General features: G+C 35.2%; 1 protein-coding gene across 3 annotated transcripts in view; it reads left to right on the top strand.

The window, feature by feature from the left end:
• ACAP2 (ArfGAP with coiled-coil, ankyrin repeat and PH domains 2) overlaps positions 1–16903 on the top strand; it is a 164341-nt gene that overhangs the window by 108222 nt on the left and 39216 nt on the right. For all 3 annotated transcript variants that reach the window (XM_082654106.1, XM_082654105.1, XM_082654107.1), the window contains 4 exons: positions 1196–1379; positions 5110–5154; positions 8017–8112; positions 13709–13783. In XM_082654106.1, the coding sequence (XP_082510232.1) occupies positions 1196–1379; positions 5110–5154; positions 8017–8112; positions 13709–13783 (400 nt within the window). The remainder of the gene's footprint in view (positions 1–1195; positions 1380–5109; positions 5155–8016; positions 8113–13708; positions 13784–16903) is intronic.

Below are 16903 nucleotides of genomic sequence, written 5' to 3'. Positions count from 1 at the left end.
ATGTGTTTTGGGTTGTCTGTGAGCTTCCTATGACTTCAGGCAGCCTGTATGCTAATGGGTGGGGTTGTGTTCCTGTCTTGCTAGTTGTTTGGTGTGAGGCGTCCAGCACTGGAGCTTGCTGGCCCTTGGGTGGAGCCGGGTCTTGGTGTTGAGATGGAGACATCTAGGAGAGCTCTCACCTATTAATATTCCCTGGGGCTGGGAGTTGTCTGGCGGTCCAGTGTCCTGGACTTGGCTGTCCCACCTCAGAAGGTCAGGCCCGACCCCTGGCCGGAGAACCAAGACCCTGCAAGCTGTACCATGTGAAAGGAAAAAAAAAAAAAACAGGAAATGAACAAGCAAAACCCCCAAGACAAATGGTAAAAGCAAAAACAAACACACAAAAATACACAAAGAAACACATACACACACACAAAAACAGGGAAAAAAAAGAAAAAAAAAAAAGAAAGGCAAGATGGACTTACCTGGTGGTCCAGTGGGTAAGACTCCATGCTCCCAATGCAGGGCTCCTGGGTTCAGTCCCTGGTTGGGGAACTAAATCCCACATGCATGCCACAACTAAGTTCGCATGCCTCAAGTAAGAGTCTGCAGGCTGCAATGAAGATCCCATGTGCCATAACTAAGACTCGGCGCAGCCAAAATAAATAAATAAATATTAAAAAATAACAACAAGTTTACAGATTCACAGACTCAGAGAACAAATTTATTGTTATCAGTAGGGAAGAGTGGGGGAGGGATAGTTAGGGAGTTTGGGATTGACCAAAAAAAAAAAAATTGTATATAACTATATTATACACCTGTAACTTATATAATATTTTACATCAACCATTCATCAGTTAAAGAAAATAAAAATAAATGTAAAACAAATAAAAATTATTTGGTTAAATATTGGTGCATGTCCCAGAATTTGTCTTTAGAAAAATTAACTTTGCCTTTTATGTTTCTGTAATGTTAATTTGATAATTTATTTTCACTTTAAATTGTATAGATTTAAGTAAGGAAATGCTAGCTGACTATATCAGGAATAGTGTGTACTCATAAACTAATATATATGTTAGTTGGAAGAGCTATTGAGTGTCATTTGCAAATAAATAAATAAGTAGAGGAACATAAGAATTAAATTCTAAATGTTATTTTGGTAAAGTTTTTGATCCAGATAGTTTTATGAAAGTTTCACTATTTTAATTTTTTTTAGAGATCTTAGAAAATTCAAAGATGCCAAGAAGCAGTTTGAAAAAGTCAGTGAAGAAAAAGAAAACGCATTAGTAAAAAATGCTCAAGTACAGAGAAACAAACAGCATGAAGTTGAAGAAGCCACAAACATTCTGACAGCAACAAGGAAATGTTTTCGACATATAGCCCTAGATTACGTACTTCAGGTATGTTTATTGTATGTTTTCAAAAAATGGCTATTAGGGCTTCCCTGGTGGCGCAGTGGTTGAGAGTCCGCCTGCCGATGCAGGGGACACGGGTTCGTGCCCTGGTCTGGGAAGATCCCACCTGCAGCGGAGTGGCTAGGCCTGTGAGCCATGGCCGCTGAGCCTGCGCGTCCGGAGCCTGTGCTCTGCAACAGGTGAGGCCACAACAGTGAGAGGCCCGCGTACCACAAAAAAAAAAAAAAAATACTTAAGTAAACATATTGCTAATTAGTGATTAAAAACTACTCAGGTAACTTTGCGAAAACAGTAGAAAATGACTTTAAGATTTTTTTCTATTAAGTTCCTGTTCAGTAAGTGGGAAGTTAAATTTTAAAAAATGAAGTACACTCCACTTATTAATGAAAGGCTTCTAGCATGGAGTAGTCTGTATTTCCTATCTCGTCTTATCTACCTCACGTTTATACCACTTCCTGCAGTAGTATGAGTACTGAGTCTGCCTACCTCATTCTACTGAAATGGCTCATGTTAAGGTCTTATTCATTAGATATATTGTACTTTTTAACCAACTTGACTATTGTGTTTCACTGAAATAGTAGACCACACTCTCTTGAAACATACTTTTGTCTTAATGTATCTTAAACCATTTGCAGGTCATCATCTTAATTTATGTTTCTTTTCAGTTTCCACTTCGGGTTTCTTTCCTTTGTCCACCTTTTCAGTCTCTCTATTAGGGTTCCATCTTTGGTCTTCCTGTTTTCTGACTTTATGATAATCCCTTACAGTTTAATCATGCCCTTTGCTTGAATTATCACCATATATAAGCGACAAAATATATTTTTCTCAGAAGTACCTCATTCCTTTTGTGTCTAAAACTAAAATCTTTCTTCTTCTCAAATGACTTTGTATTGCCGTTACCATACTGAGTAGTATCACCCTCTTAATCATAGAAATCAGAATTGGAGAATCATATCAGATATTCTTCTCATTCTTAGCTACTATATCTAACAGTCAAAATTGCCTTGAAAAGTTCTATGTACCTCGTTCTCACTCTGCTGCAGCCGCAACACTAGTTCTTACTGCTTCTTGTCTCGAGTATTAAGATGTTCTCATAAAAATTGATCTTTCTTGTGTTGCTTTTAACCTGCCCATTAGCAATTCATTCTCTGTTCTGTGGTCACAATTACTCAAGCTTTTCCAGGCAAAATGAATCATTCTTGTCTCTGTTTCCTCTGTGCTGCCATATTATTGTCATACACATTGCTGTTAGAGCACTTATCTCATTTATTGAAATTATTTATTTATATGTCTTTCCTACTCCTAGATTATATCCCTTCCCTCTAGTCCAGTGGTTGGAAAATAGATAGGTAATGTTTTTTGAAAGAGTGAACAGCTTACTTAATTATAAATTTTATTTGGGAAGGGGGGAAGTTACTTAAAATATTCATTATTTTCAAATTTACACATTATAAACTGTCCGTTTCCTTTGACGTCCATCCACTAGTTTTAAGTTAGGACCTCACCTCTCTTATAACTATTTGTTTGATTTTTCTAATGAGAACTGTTGCGTTATTTTACCATATGGCCAAAGTGTCTGTTTTAGAGAATAGTAAGTAAGAAATATTCAGATTTATAGAGTGTCATGCTTTAGTTTCTCTAAATATTTGAATATACTTTTGTATTTTCAAATGTATGCTGTTTTTCATTGTCAAACAGGCATTTTTAACATTTTTCTAAGCTTTTACTTAGAGCATTTGAAAGTTAATCTTTTAGTTCTCAAAACTGAATAGACCTTGAAACAGATATGCAGAAGAAACTAGTGCTTAGGTAAACAGTTATTAGATTTTTCTTGGTCTGTCTTTACTTATTTATTTGTTTATTTATTTATTTATTTATTTATTTATTTTTGACTGCATTGGGTCTTCATAGCAGTGCGCCTGCTTTCTCTAGTTGCGTCAAGCGGGGGCTACTATTCATTGTGGTGCACGGGCTTCTCATTGCGGTAGCTTCTCTTGTTGCAGAACACGGGCTCTAGGCACGTGGGCTTCAGTAGTTGCTGCATGCAGGCTCAGTAGTTGTGGCTTATGGACTCTAGAGCACAGGCTCAGTAGTTGTGGCACACGGGCTTAGTTGCTCCGCGGCATGTGGGATCTTCCCAGAGCAGGGCTCGAACCCGTGTCCCCTGCATTGGCAGGCGGATTCTTAACGACTGCACCACCAAGAAATTCCCTCTTGGTCTGTTTTTGTTTGTTTGTTTGTTTGTTTGTTTTTTGCGGTACGCGGGCCTCTCACTGTTGTGGCCTCTCCCGTTGCGGAGCATAGGCTCCGGACGCACAGGCTCAGCGGCCATGGCTCACGGGCCTAGCCGCTCCGCGGCATATGGGATCTTCCTGGATCGGGGCACGAACCCGTGTCCCCTGCATCGGCAGGCGGACTCTCAACCATTGCGCCACCAGGGAAGTCCCCTCTTGGTCTGTTTTTGTTTTCTGATCAGTGCTTTAAAATTACCTTATTAAACAACAGGCGGAACATTCAGTGGGAAGGACATATTAAAAAGATATTCTGTAACCTTTTGGAAATTTTAGCAAAGAGTTCATGATTCTTTTCTTGTGTAAACATTGTATTTCATTAAGCTGATATATAATAAATAACAGACAAAAATAAAATGTTTGTTGTGAATTTCTAGAGTTGGGAGAGATACCACAGAAGGCAACTTTTATAATTACTGATCTTTCAATAGTTTGGTCTAATTAAAATATTTATTTAAGATCCATTAATTTGTTCAACAAATATTTCTGAGTGCCTAATATATACAGCTTGGAGGATACAGCTGGGAATAAAGCACGACCTTGATCTCATGGAGCTTATGTTTTAGCTGGGGAAAATAAATAAGTAAATAAAATATGAGGTAGTTATGAATACTATAAAGAAAATAAATAGGGTTGGTGTACTAAAGACTGCTTAAAGGCCTACTTTAGACCTTTGTGAGGAGATACTGTTTAAGCTGCGACCTGATGGATAAGAGCCTTGTGCCCATCTGGGAAGAAAATCATGACATGAGGACAGAACAAATAGTACAAAGGCATTGAGGTGGGAGTACTCTTGGGTTGTGGTTGGACTACAGAAAAGGGGAAAGTACTGTAGTATAAAATTAGGTGGGAGAGGTAGCAGGAGCCTCTTCACAAACGGCCTTGTAGGCTACAGTAGGGAGTTGGAAGGTTTTAATACAGACGTACATGATCTTATTTATTGTTTGAAAAGATCACTCTGGTTGCTGTGTGGAGAATGAAGTGTCAAGAGTGGAAACAGAGACTAGTTCATAGACTATTATAGCAGTCAGGAAAAGATATGGTGGTTGGTGGTAGTGGTAAAAGTGATTAGAATTTGTATGAAGGATGTATGTTAAAAGAGCAATTAGATAAGGAGGGTGGAGAGAAGACGGAATTCTAAGAAATTCAAAAGTTTATCAAGGTGATAGTTTTATTAGTACAGTACAATATTATGGTTTGAACATGGCCAGTTTTTCTTTAAGTTGAAAAAATGGATGAGAGTTTCATTGGTATGTTTGTCTTAACTGTTTTTGCAAAAAGCAGGTCAAAAGGTGAAAAACTTGAACTTTGTTTTCATTTACTTTTCTGGAAAAGTATTAGAATAAGCAAATTTTACAATATTGCATTCTGGATTAGTTTTAAAAATAATGCATAGGTGATTAACCAAGTGCATTTTCCCTCAGATTAACGTCCTTCAATCAAAAAGGAGATCAGAAATCCTGAAATCAGTAAGATATTTATTGAAATGATGTTCTAAATATTTTCATATGAAGTTAAATGTCTATATTTAAGTTTTTAAAATAGCACCATATATGTGTGTGTGTATGTATATTTATTTATTGACTTATTTATTTATTCCAGGTTCATAATTAATCTTACTTAATGATATTTTTGTACTTCTATGTCACTTAACCACTTTTTTTGGTCTCCTTTATGTTATAGTTATTTATGTGTGTCTCATCTATAATTACACTGTAATCTGCTTAAAGCAGACACTTAAATAATTTGAGATTGAGGGCATACTTAGCGTCATTTTACAGAATTTTTCCCTTAGGGCTGTAGATGGTGTATCAACTTTTTGGAGTGCAGGTAGAAAACAAACGAGATAAAATTTGAAGGATGGCATGGCAACAGTGATTTTTTATTTGCCCATTTTTCATCTTAAAAGCTAACAAGGAAGTGGGCAGAGGATGATAGTCATATATACATTACACTCTTTTATATTTTGAGAACCTTAGAAATAATTTCTCCTCTCTGATTTTGTTCACTAAAGTTTATGGTTTTTTTTTTTCTCAAAGGATCTACAGAAATTGCTTTTGATCCTTGTCCACACCTAGGTTTTTCCTAAATTCTCTGTTAATATTTATGTTATTTCTTATCAGATGAGAACATTATACTTCCTGTTTACCTCCACCACCTTTTCCAGATTGAGAGTAATGTATGTTAATTGTAGAAAATTGGAAAATAAAATATATGAAGGAAGAATAAAAATACTTATAAATGCTACTACCAAGAGAGAACCACTGTTAATATCTTGGTGTAATCTTTGTCTTTTTTCTCTGTTTGTGTGCGTGCGCCTGTGTGTGTGTGTATGTGAAAATGTATATACACCTCTTAAAATTCCATTTAATTTTTAAAAACAAAATAGGAATCATTCCTACATACTGTTCTATAATTTTCTTTTTTCAGTAATACACTCCAAAATCATCATGAGTCATTAAATATTTTTTTATTTAACGATGTGACCAGGTAGAATTCTACCATATGAATACAGTAGGGGGTGAGCAAACATTTTTTTTGAAGGGCCAGGTAGTAAATATATTAGGTTTTGGAGGCCGTATTGTCTGTGTTGCAACTACTCAGCTGTGCTATTGTAATAGGAAAACAGTCATAGACAATATGTAAATGAATGGCATGACTGTTCTAATAAAACTTTTTTTATGAACATGGAAATTTGAATTTTATATAATTTTTACGTGTCATGAATTTCATGTCTTCTTTTCATTTTCTTTAACCATTTAAAAATGCAAAAACCGTTGTTAGCCCGTAGGCCATCCAAAAACAGGTGGTAGGGCTGGATATAGTTTGTAGGTCAGTTTGCTGACCTTGAATATACCGTAAATTAACTTTACCTATTAATGGATTTTAAGTAATTTCCCTGTTTTTGACATAAAGCGTAGCATTATAGTGATCATTCTAATGAATAATATTTCCTTCGGATAGATTAAGACAAGAGATTACTTAGTCAAAGCGTTGAAGCATTTATTGAAACTTTTAAGGAATATTGTCAAATTTTAAGGGTTACACAAAATTTCCACTAATTGTGAGAGTGAACATTTTTCCACATTTTACCAACACTGGGTATTAATTTCCCCCACTCTACCACAATTTGGTAGATTGAAAATGTCATCTCATTGTTTAATTTTGGATTTCTTTGTGGCAAATGAGTATGAATGTCCCCCCCCCACACCTTTTTTTTTCTTGGTCACTATGTTTTCTATTTATGTCCTTCCCCTCTTTTTTTGTGGGGGTCTTCATGCTTTTCATATTGATTTGTAACATCTCTTATCTATTAAGACAAGTAACCCTTTGTCAAGTGTTTTTTCCTAGTTTATTATTTATCTTTTAATATGCTTATTCTGTGTTTTGATGTGCAGGCATATTTTACTTTTTATGTACTTGTAACTATTAATCTCTTCCTCTCTTTTTTTAAAATATATTTAGTGTTTTTTAAAATCATATTCACAAAGTTGTACAACCGGCGTTATCTAATTCCAGAATCATCTTTTAGTGAGCTTTGTCCTTTTGTCATTGTGTTTTATTTTATTGGTTTTTCTCTCCCAAAAAAATTCCTTTTGAAGGATTCTTGAGTATTAAGGACCTTTTGACCTATTTTAGATTTTACAGAATTAAAGAGATGTCTCTTCTTGCTAAAAATAACAGGGATGTTTGGAGGATTCTTTCAGTATTGTGATTGAATTAATTCCTTCTCATGTAAAAATTTAACTGATGAAAATAAGAGTGTTTTTTCTCTCATGAATAGGTAAAATGTAGGAAAACTTAGAAAAAAATCTTAACGCATTAATCATTTTTGAATTTTTGGAATGAATATAACAAAATCTCCATATTGGCAAAGTCTGTTGCCTCATTTTATTTTGCTATCTTGAGAAAAAAATGAGCATGCCCCTATTTCATGTTGTGCTTAGTGATCTACGGGTTGTAAAGTATATGTGATTGCTTTGTTTTGAGAGCTTCATGTGTCCCCTCCTAATATTTTAATGTTTTATTTGTAATTTGAGGTTTTGCCAGTGAATTTTGTTGAAAGACACATAGATATTTTATAATGTACCTGGAAAGATGGTGAAGCTATTGGAAACTTGATTCTTTGAATTACTGCAATATAAGTTTGAAAATATTTTTGTAATACTCTTTTAAGAAAAATGACTCAGTTTAATTTTAAATAGGTTTGCTATTTTGGGCTCTGGTGGAATAATTTTTAAACAATAGATAGGATCAGAATTTTTTTTAAATTTCAGAATATTTATCTAAGAATTGATTTTAAAATGCTAACCATTTTTTCCTCCTGTTAGATGTTATCCTTTATGTATGCCCATTTGGCCTTCTTTCATCAAGGATATGATCTATTTAGTGAACTTGGGCCCTACATGAAGGATCTTGGTGCACAGGTAATGTACTGTACTTCTTGATTCTGTGTTATATACCAATATCTGTATTTTTTTAAATTGAGATATAATTGACATACGTATAACTGGAAGTTTTGTACCTTTTGACCCCACTCACCCATTTTCCCACCGCCAACACCCACTTCTAGCAACCTCCAGTCTGTTTTTACTATGAGTTCTGTTTTTTGTTTTTGTTTTTTTTTAATTCCACATATCAGTGAGATCACACAGTAGTTGTCTTTCTGTGTCTGACTTATTTCACTTAGTGTAATGCCCTCAGGATCCATCCATGTTGTTGCAAAAGGCAGGATTTCCTTTTTTATGGCTGAATAATATTCCACTGTATATGTATACCACATTTTAAAATCCATCTATTGACGGACACTTAGTTAGGTTACTTCCATATCTTGGCTAAATAATGCTGCAGTGAATGTGGGGATGCAGATATCTTTTCGAGTTAGTGTCTTCGATTCCTTCAGGTAAATACCCAGAAGTGGAATTGTTGGATCACATAGTAGTTCTATTTTTAATTTTTTGAGGAACCTCCATACTGTTTTTCATAGTGGCTGTGCCAATTTCATTCTCACCAACAGTGCACAAGGGTTCCCTTTTCTCCACATCCTTGACAGTCTTCTCTTATCTTTGATGACAGCCATTCTAACAGGTGTGAGGCAATATCTCCCTGTGGTTTTGATCTGCATGTCTTTCATCATTAGTGACATTGAGTACCTTTGACCCCTTATTGGCCATCTTATGTCTTCTGTGGGAAAATGTCTGTTCAGATCCTCTGCCCATTTTTTAATTGAATTTTTTTTTTCTGTTAAGTTGTCTGAGTTATTTATATATTTTAGATATTAACCCCTTATCAGATATATGACTTGTAAATATTTTCTGCCATTTGGTAGGTTGCCTTTTCATTTTGCTCATGGTTTCCTTTGCTGTGTAGAAGCTTTTTAGTTTGATGTAGATTGACTTGTTTATTTTTCCTTTTGTAGTCTTTGTTCTAGTGTCTGTATTTTTAAAGAGATTTAGCATATTGGGAAATTTGACAGTTTATTTAATGATGAAGTTTGGTGCTATAGCAGATTTATGTATGGGTTAAATGTGTAACCAAAAATAAGATTAAAGTTACAGAAAATGTTGCAGATAGTATATTAGGGTACCAAAAAGAAGAATTTTAAAACAAAGTGTTTGTTTTACAGTATACATAGCTGGATTTATTTTTTTGTTTCTTACATTTGGATTATTGAGTTACTATCCTAATTGGTATTTTATTTGAGTTATAGCTCTTCTTTTATTTTCAGAGAAATTTGCATTTTGCTATTTTGAATAATAAAATTTTAGAATCTTAAGATTATAGAACTCTTGGGAACTTTTTCATTTTATACACATGCACACACACATGCACATGCATGAATTATATATAAGAATATTATGTAGAAATTTTATTACATCCAAATTATTTTTGATATCTAATCAAAACTTTATGTTAGATCTGTTCCCGGACATTCTTTTTTGTTGACTGGTGAGTTTTCTGGATTTCTATCAATTTTCAGTTGATTTTCTTTCCCAAAATGGTTCAGGTTACTTTCTGAGGAGAGGGATTAAGGATGAAAAATAGAGTTTAGGGAAATGGGGAAAAGGTAAGAGCAGAATGAGAATTGCATTCATTGACCAAAAATAAATGTGGTGCATGCATGTGTGCATGTGTGTCTGTGTGTGTGTGTTGGGATGGTGTTGGGGAAAGATGGTGTGCAGGGCATATGCTGTGAATTATAGAAATGCTCTTCCGTGCCTCTACAGAACTTAATCTATTGGAAGAAAATAACAAGTCACCACACTATTAATCTCTGTGCTGAGTGCCCTGTCTGGGTATATAAATGGAGATTAGATTTGTTTGCATGTGATAGAAAACCAGAAATAGTAGGAGCTTTAACAAGATAGAATTTTATTTCTTCTATGTAAAACCAAAGGCCTAGTATGGTGGTCACTTAATCTGCAGGGACACAGGCTTATTATATCTTTGGATTCTACCTAATGGTTCAAAGTGGTTTATCAAGCTTTAGCCTTCATATCCAAATGCTAGCCAACAGGAAGGAGGAAAGGGGAAAGAAAGATTCATTCCCTCTCTTTAAGGATATTTCCTAGAAATTGTATATTCCACTTCTGTGTATGACCCAGTGTCACACTAGCTGCAAGGAAAGCTGGGAAATTTAGTCTCAATGCATGTAACCATGTTAACCTACTAGAATTTGGGGATTCTGTTGTTAAGAAAGGAGGAGAGAATGGATGTTGGGAGGCAACCAGCTATCCCTACCACATATTGGAGGATCAAAGTGTTACTGTAACATGTATACAGTACATCCAGCCCAGACTTGGGAAGAAGGCAAGACCTTCCTAGGCCCCAGGCACTCCCCACATCTTAATCAAACATTAGATTGTACCCTCATCTTACATTAAGTATAGTTTATCAAAAAAATGAATTGGTTTGTAGTTGACTAGTTTCAATAATTGTATATTTTGACATTTATTAATTTCAGTTTTTACCCTCCCAGGTCTCAAGTAATTTTGCAGGTCCTTGAAAAGCATCTAAACTCCAGTGCCTGTAGTGCCTGGTGGATAATATGGCCTGGTTGGAGGTGGCCAGTTAGGATATTCTTTCAGTAATTCAGTTATGAGATTATGGCATCTGGAACTAGGGTCCTGGCGGTAAGGGTGGAGATAAATAGATAGACTTGAGGAATAGTTAAGATGTAGCCAATTTGAGAGTGGAGTGACATGATGAGTTCAAGTTTAAATGTGTTGATTTTGAGAATAGGACATCTAAGTGGGTATATCTGGAGTTCAAGAGAAAGAAACACTAAAGGGGTCAATAGCATATAATTGCTAATTGCAATCACAAGAGTGTGTGAATTGACCCAAGGAAAGTTAATAGGTATTTCAAAATCATGAACCTATTTTAAAAAAACATAAGTGACCGAACACCATGCCTAATAATTTTGATTTTGTAAGTTAAGGTCAAGGTCCACAAGTATGCAGTAAAAAGAGATTTGGCTTGGGACAGAGCCCTAAGAATGATCTACTTTTAAGAGACGGCTAGGTAAGAGGGGCTCTGTGAGAACACTGATGGGAGAGGAGGTGGAAAACCAGAAAATCATGGTAGCACAGGGCAAGGAAAGAGTGTCTCAGAAAGGTGGGGGTGGTTGTCAGTGCAAATACTGGAAAGAAGGTCGAGTAACCCTAGGACTGAGAACTACCTCTTGGGTTTAGCAGCAAGAAGGTTATGTGTTACTGATGTGAGAGTTGAGGGTCCAAGAGGTGGAAGCTTAATTACAGTGGGTAGATGAATATGAAATGGGCAAGTGGAGAACAGGGAAAAATGTTTTAAGAAGTTGTATTGTGAAGAAAAGAGAGCAGGTAGTAGCTAGAGGGGAGTATGAGTTGTAGGAAGGTTTTATTTAAGGTATTATTTGCACAAATTTAAAAAGAAATGGGAATGGGAGAAGTTGAAAGGCAGAAAGAGAAGTGGTGAAATCTGAGGTGGTAGGAGTGTAGGACATTCAATACATAGGTAGAGGATTGGGGGCACCTGGTTAGGTATAGGAGCCTATTAACCTCATGATGCCCAACACTAATAGAAACACGGGACACATGCTGCTGTGCTCCAAACTCTCTCTTCCTGATACAGTACCCAGCATCTAGGAGACAAGACTGCCAGCCGTCGCACCTCCCCAACTCATACGTCCTCCAGTACTCCACCATGTTGGAAGATATCTTTTTCTTTATACTTCTGCCCCAACAGAGGGAGGGGATTTCCTCCCTTTCTGCTGCAATAGCAGTGGGGTCGGATGCAGCAGAGAAATTTACTACCAAGTTGACAATTTTACTACCATCACTAGCATTGTAGTACTGGTGTGGAAAGTACATGCATGCAAGTTTAGAAATATCAGTTTGAATCTTGGGGGCTGCCTTCTGCTGCACTTCAATCTGAATGTATGAAAAACATTAACATGCCTTTCACTTAAAGGCTATAAAACAAGGATATAATGGTTATTCCACTCATTCAGTATAAGAAACTATTAAGGACAAACATTTTCCTAGTGCAGCATTACCCATTAAATCAATGCAGCATGTCACTAAGGTAAGTATGCATTAGATCTTAAAGTGGAGTGGTATAGTTGCCATCTAAGTAAAATATTTTATAATAGTGATAGTTCTATTTCAGTGTTTTCTTTTGGTTCTTTATTATTATTCAGTGATATTAAGATTCTGTGGTCAGAATTTGTCTCCTGTAGAAAAAAAACAGCATTTGTGATAGTGAATAAAGGATCACACAGTCTTTTAAGAAGGCCTTTTTCAGTTTTGTTTTTAAAGGATATCAGTGAGAACATTTTGACATTTAATACTTTGTCTCTGTAGTCTGTTGACATTTACATTTTTATTTATTCATTTATCACACATTAGTCAGTTTGAGGTGATGGGTGTTCAAAGATGAAATGACAGGGCTTCCCTGGTGGCGCAGTGGTTGAGAGTCCGCCTGCCGATGCAGGGGACGCGGGCTCGTGCCCTGGTCTGGGAAGATCCCACATGCCGCGGAGCGGCTGGGCCCGTGAGCCATGGCCGCTGAGCCTGCGCGTCCAGAACCTGTGCTCCGCAACGGGAGAGGCCACAGCAGTGAGAGGCCCGCCTACCGGGGAAAAAAAAAAAAAAAAGATGAAATGACATGCATCACAGTTTAGAAGAGTAGACCCACATAATGGGGTATTTTATAACCCAATTTTTGTTATTCCAGCAAAGAGGAGTTCAAGAAGCCAGTGCTTTTATCATAATACTGGAAGCCAGATATTTCTCTTCTGATGGAAAGGATCAAGAAAGAAATGGGATTTTATGATTTCATAAGTTTTTTAATTTTTTTTTAATAAAAGTACTTTAAAAATTGGTGATTTTATACTCTGATCTAATGAATGATTTCTATTCTATTCTATTCTGTTCTATTCTATCCTATTCTGTCTTCTCCTACTCTATTCTATTCTATTCCCTCCCTCCCTCCTTTCTTGCTTTCTCTTTTATCTGTTGAATTTTTTTTCTACCTTTTAGATTTTATTGTAATATTAGGAAGCCAACTTGAAAATATCATGCATCTTGAGTGATTGGAAGTGTCTGTTACGTGAGGCTGGCATACACTAGCTTAGCTGCTACTTTTTGCTGTTTGGGAAGAAAAATCACCAGTATATCTTCTTTCTGTCTTTGATAGCGACTACCAGAATTGCTGAGTGCATCAGCAGACAACTTAATCTAGAGTCATTCTCCTTAATTCAAGGGGTGAGCATGTTATCACTGTTGTGCCTTAGACAGGGCCACCTGTCACAATTACTTGGAACCATGGTTGCTCTTAGAAATGTTTTCCCTAGAGGAATTAAAGACCTTCTCAAAGAGGATATGATACCAGAAAAAAAAGAACTTCCACTTTAAAGTTGTAGCCAAAATGCCTTTTTAGGTAAACCTCAATTGACTGACTGATTTGGAGTATGAGTTTTGAAAAATAATCATGTCTTTCTTTCTTTAACTTCTAAGTCTCTATCATTTACTCCTTTTATAGTTGGATCGACTGGTTGTGGATGCAGCAAAGGAGAAAAGAGAAATGGAGCAAAAACATTCCACCATTCAACAAAAGGTACTTGAGGGGAGAAGTTAAAGGAGATTAATTCCCATTTTACACAATTTCTTGATTATTGGTTTCAGCAGGATATCATTGTGTTGGAAAGGATCCTTTGAGTTGCTTTAATAATTAAAGATTGTATTGTATAGATAAATTCCTCCGTTATTTGTAAAAAATAAAATATTTTTCTGATCAGGTTTGTATTTTATTATTATTTTATATCAAAATATTTGAAAGCCATGCTCTTGAACCAGTTTATAAAAACATCAGTCTCTTAGGGCCTTAACTGCTTTAAAAGTGGCCCTTAGGGTTTAAAACACTACTTATAGTTTCAGTTAGGATATCACCAACCACCTGTAAAAATGTGTGTGTGTATGTGGGGGGCGGTGGATGGGGGGGTGCGTGGAGGTGGTCATGGGTTGGAGAACACTGTAGCATCAATGTGTGTGTTTGGTACTAGGAATTTCCAGCTGCAGTCACTCTAAGGCAGCACTTACTCTCTCAAGTGATGCTGAAATTTCACTTGCATTTCTTATTAATTTGCCTAAGTCTAGCTAAACTAATGTTTGAAAAATATATATTTAAAAATGAAGCTTTAAATGTGAAAACAGTTTTTGTTTCTGTGTGCTAAAAGCTTTGAATATGATATACCTGGAACTCAGTCTAATAATATTTTATCTTATATAGTCATTGACATTTTTTTGTGTGTAGTAATCTGAAAATAAAAAGAGACAACTGGAGGTTGAATGTATGTAAAAAGTATGAAAAAAGATGTGTTCTGTACTTACCTGGCAGGAGAGATACCATGATCACAAAGGTGGTTTTCCCAGGGTGAGGCTTATCCATCCCACACCTACAATTTCCCCAAACGTGGGAAACTTGACTGCATAATTTTTGGTAGTGGGGGACTGCTATCACACTTTCCCCTAAAAAGACAAAAAAAAAAAAAAAGATACCTTCTAGCATTGCTTTAAGAAATCTATTCTCTTGGTATTGAGCAGTCAAATCAACTTTTGTTATGGTTTATTTAGAATTTAAAATACCAGTAAACTAGATCTGATATAGAAGATGTCAGAGGAAAAAACTGAAAGTGAAATCTGTAATAAAAGTAAGGAAAATTTTATTGGTGATGGGTTGTTAGTACTCAAAGAGAAACGTTATTTAAAAAGTGGAAGATTTTCTACCAGACCATGTTTAATTCATTACTTCTAGTTATATTCAGGTAAGACTACCTCCATGTTTTATTTTGTTTAAAGTTAGAATCACTTTTGGTTGGATAACTTGTTTTAATGACGTTACTGTAGAAAGATTTTTAAGAATTGGGACCAATCATTTTTAATTAAAATGAGAGGTCATGAAATTTAGAAACATGTGACTATTTGTTTAAACTGAATTATTTAATGAATATTATGCATCTTTTTTTTAAATAGATCTTTATTGGAGTATAATTGCTTCACAGTACCGTGTTAGTTTCTGTTGCACTATGCATCTTTTAATATCTTTCCCTATTGTATAAACAGCTCAGTGTTGTACCGAATGTCCAAGAGTAGTAGATTATTAAATCTGATAAATTTATTTGATTTTAAATAATTGTCAGTTATTGTTTTCCTTAAAGGGAATAATGCTGTTTTTGTTCATTATGAATACTTACCTTTTTTTTTTTTTTGCCCTTAAATGCTGACACAAGGCTGCATTACAGGTAAAAAAAAAAAGGAAAAGAACAAGATCCAGTCAAACTAAAAATTAAGGAAAAGTATGTCTAATGTAATTGTTTAGATTTTTTCAAGAACTGAAATTGATCAGTTGAAGAAACGATGCTATGCATATTCATGTACATGCCTTTTGGATATATGCACACATTTCTGATGGATTTATACCTAGGAATAAAACTGGGTCAGAGAGTGTGTATATATGTTCAGTGTTGGTAGATAATGCTGAATTATTTTTCAAAATGTTATACCACTCCTGGTAAGCAGCACTGTGTGAGAGTTCCCATTGCTGCTTGCCACCTCGTTGTATTGTGAAAGTTTTAAATTTTTTGCCTATTTTGGTGGTAGGTATTGACATCTTGTGGTTTTAATTTATGCTTTAGTCACTAATGACCTTCTCCCAAGTTTGTTGGTCATTTGGATATCCTCTTTGTTAAATGTCTGTTAGTCTTTCTCCCATTTTTCCATCATGTTGCCTAGCTAACTGTTGATCATATCTTCAAATATTCTGGATATTAGCCCCCCTTTGGGGTATATACGTTTTAAATTTTCACATAGTTTTTAAAATGTCTTTTCTGTGTGGTACTTTTTGTGTCCTTCCCAACCGAGGATCACAGTGGTATATCTCCTAAGGGTTTATAGATTTGCATCATCTTCTAAGTGTTTATAGATTTGCCTTTTATCAATATCTAGATTTTTTAATCAATCTGTAATTGGTTTTTTGTATATAGTATGAGGTAGAGATCCAGTTTCCTTTTATTTTCACATTGGTAGCTAAATGATCTAGATTCAGTTATTAAAAAGTTTGTTTCTCCCTACTACTCAGTGTTGTATACTGTTATACATCACATTTCCATACATGTGAGGTCTGTTTTGGACTCTATTTTGTTTTGTTGGTCTTTTTATCTTAATTATGCCAATACTGTGCTATCTTAATTATTTTAGCTTTATAGCATATCTTGATATCTGACAAAGCGAAGCCTCCTACCTTCTCTTCAAAAGTGAATTGCCAAAGTTCTGCATTTCCATATAAATTTCAGGAGTGGCTTTTTAGGTTACATAAAAATAGCTTTTGGGATTTTGATTGGGATTGCATTGGATCTGTGAATCAATTTGGGGAAAAATTGATATCTTTATTTTAAATGTCTTCTAGTCCATGAGCTTGAAATATTTCTCCATTTATTTAAGTTTTCTTTAATGTCCTTCATAAAGTTTGATAGTTTTCTTGTACATCTTTTGTTACATTGTATTGCAAATGTTATTGTAAATATTATCTTGTAAAAATTTCTTTTCTCACTGTTTACTTTTGTTCTATATTAGAATAAAATTTGATTTTTATGTATTGATTTTGTAACCAGTAGTCTTTTTAAGCTCTCTTTAATACTGACTTATCTCTGGATTCTTTTGGATGTTATGTGTACAAAGT

Source organism: Grampus griseus (genome assembly GCF_964374135.1).
Source record: "Grampus griseus genome assembly, chromosome: 5".
NCBI lineage: Eukaryota > Metazoa > Chordata > Mammalia > Artiodactyla > Delphinidae > Grampus > Grampus griseus.
The sequence above is the reverse complement of the archived record's forward strand: the minus strand, read 5'-3'. Positions and strand labels throughout refer to the sequence as shown.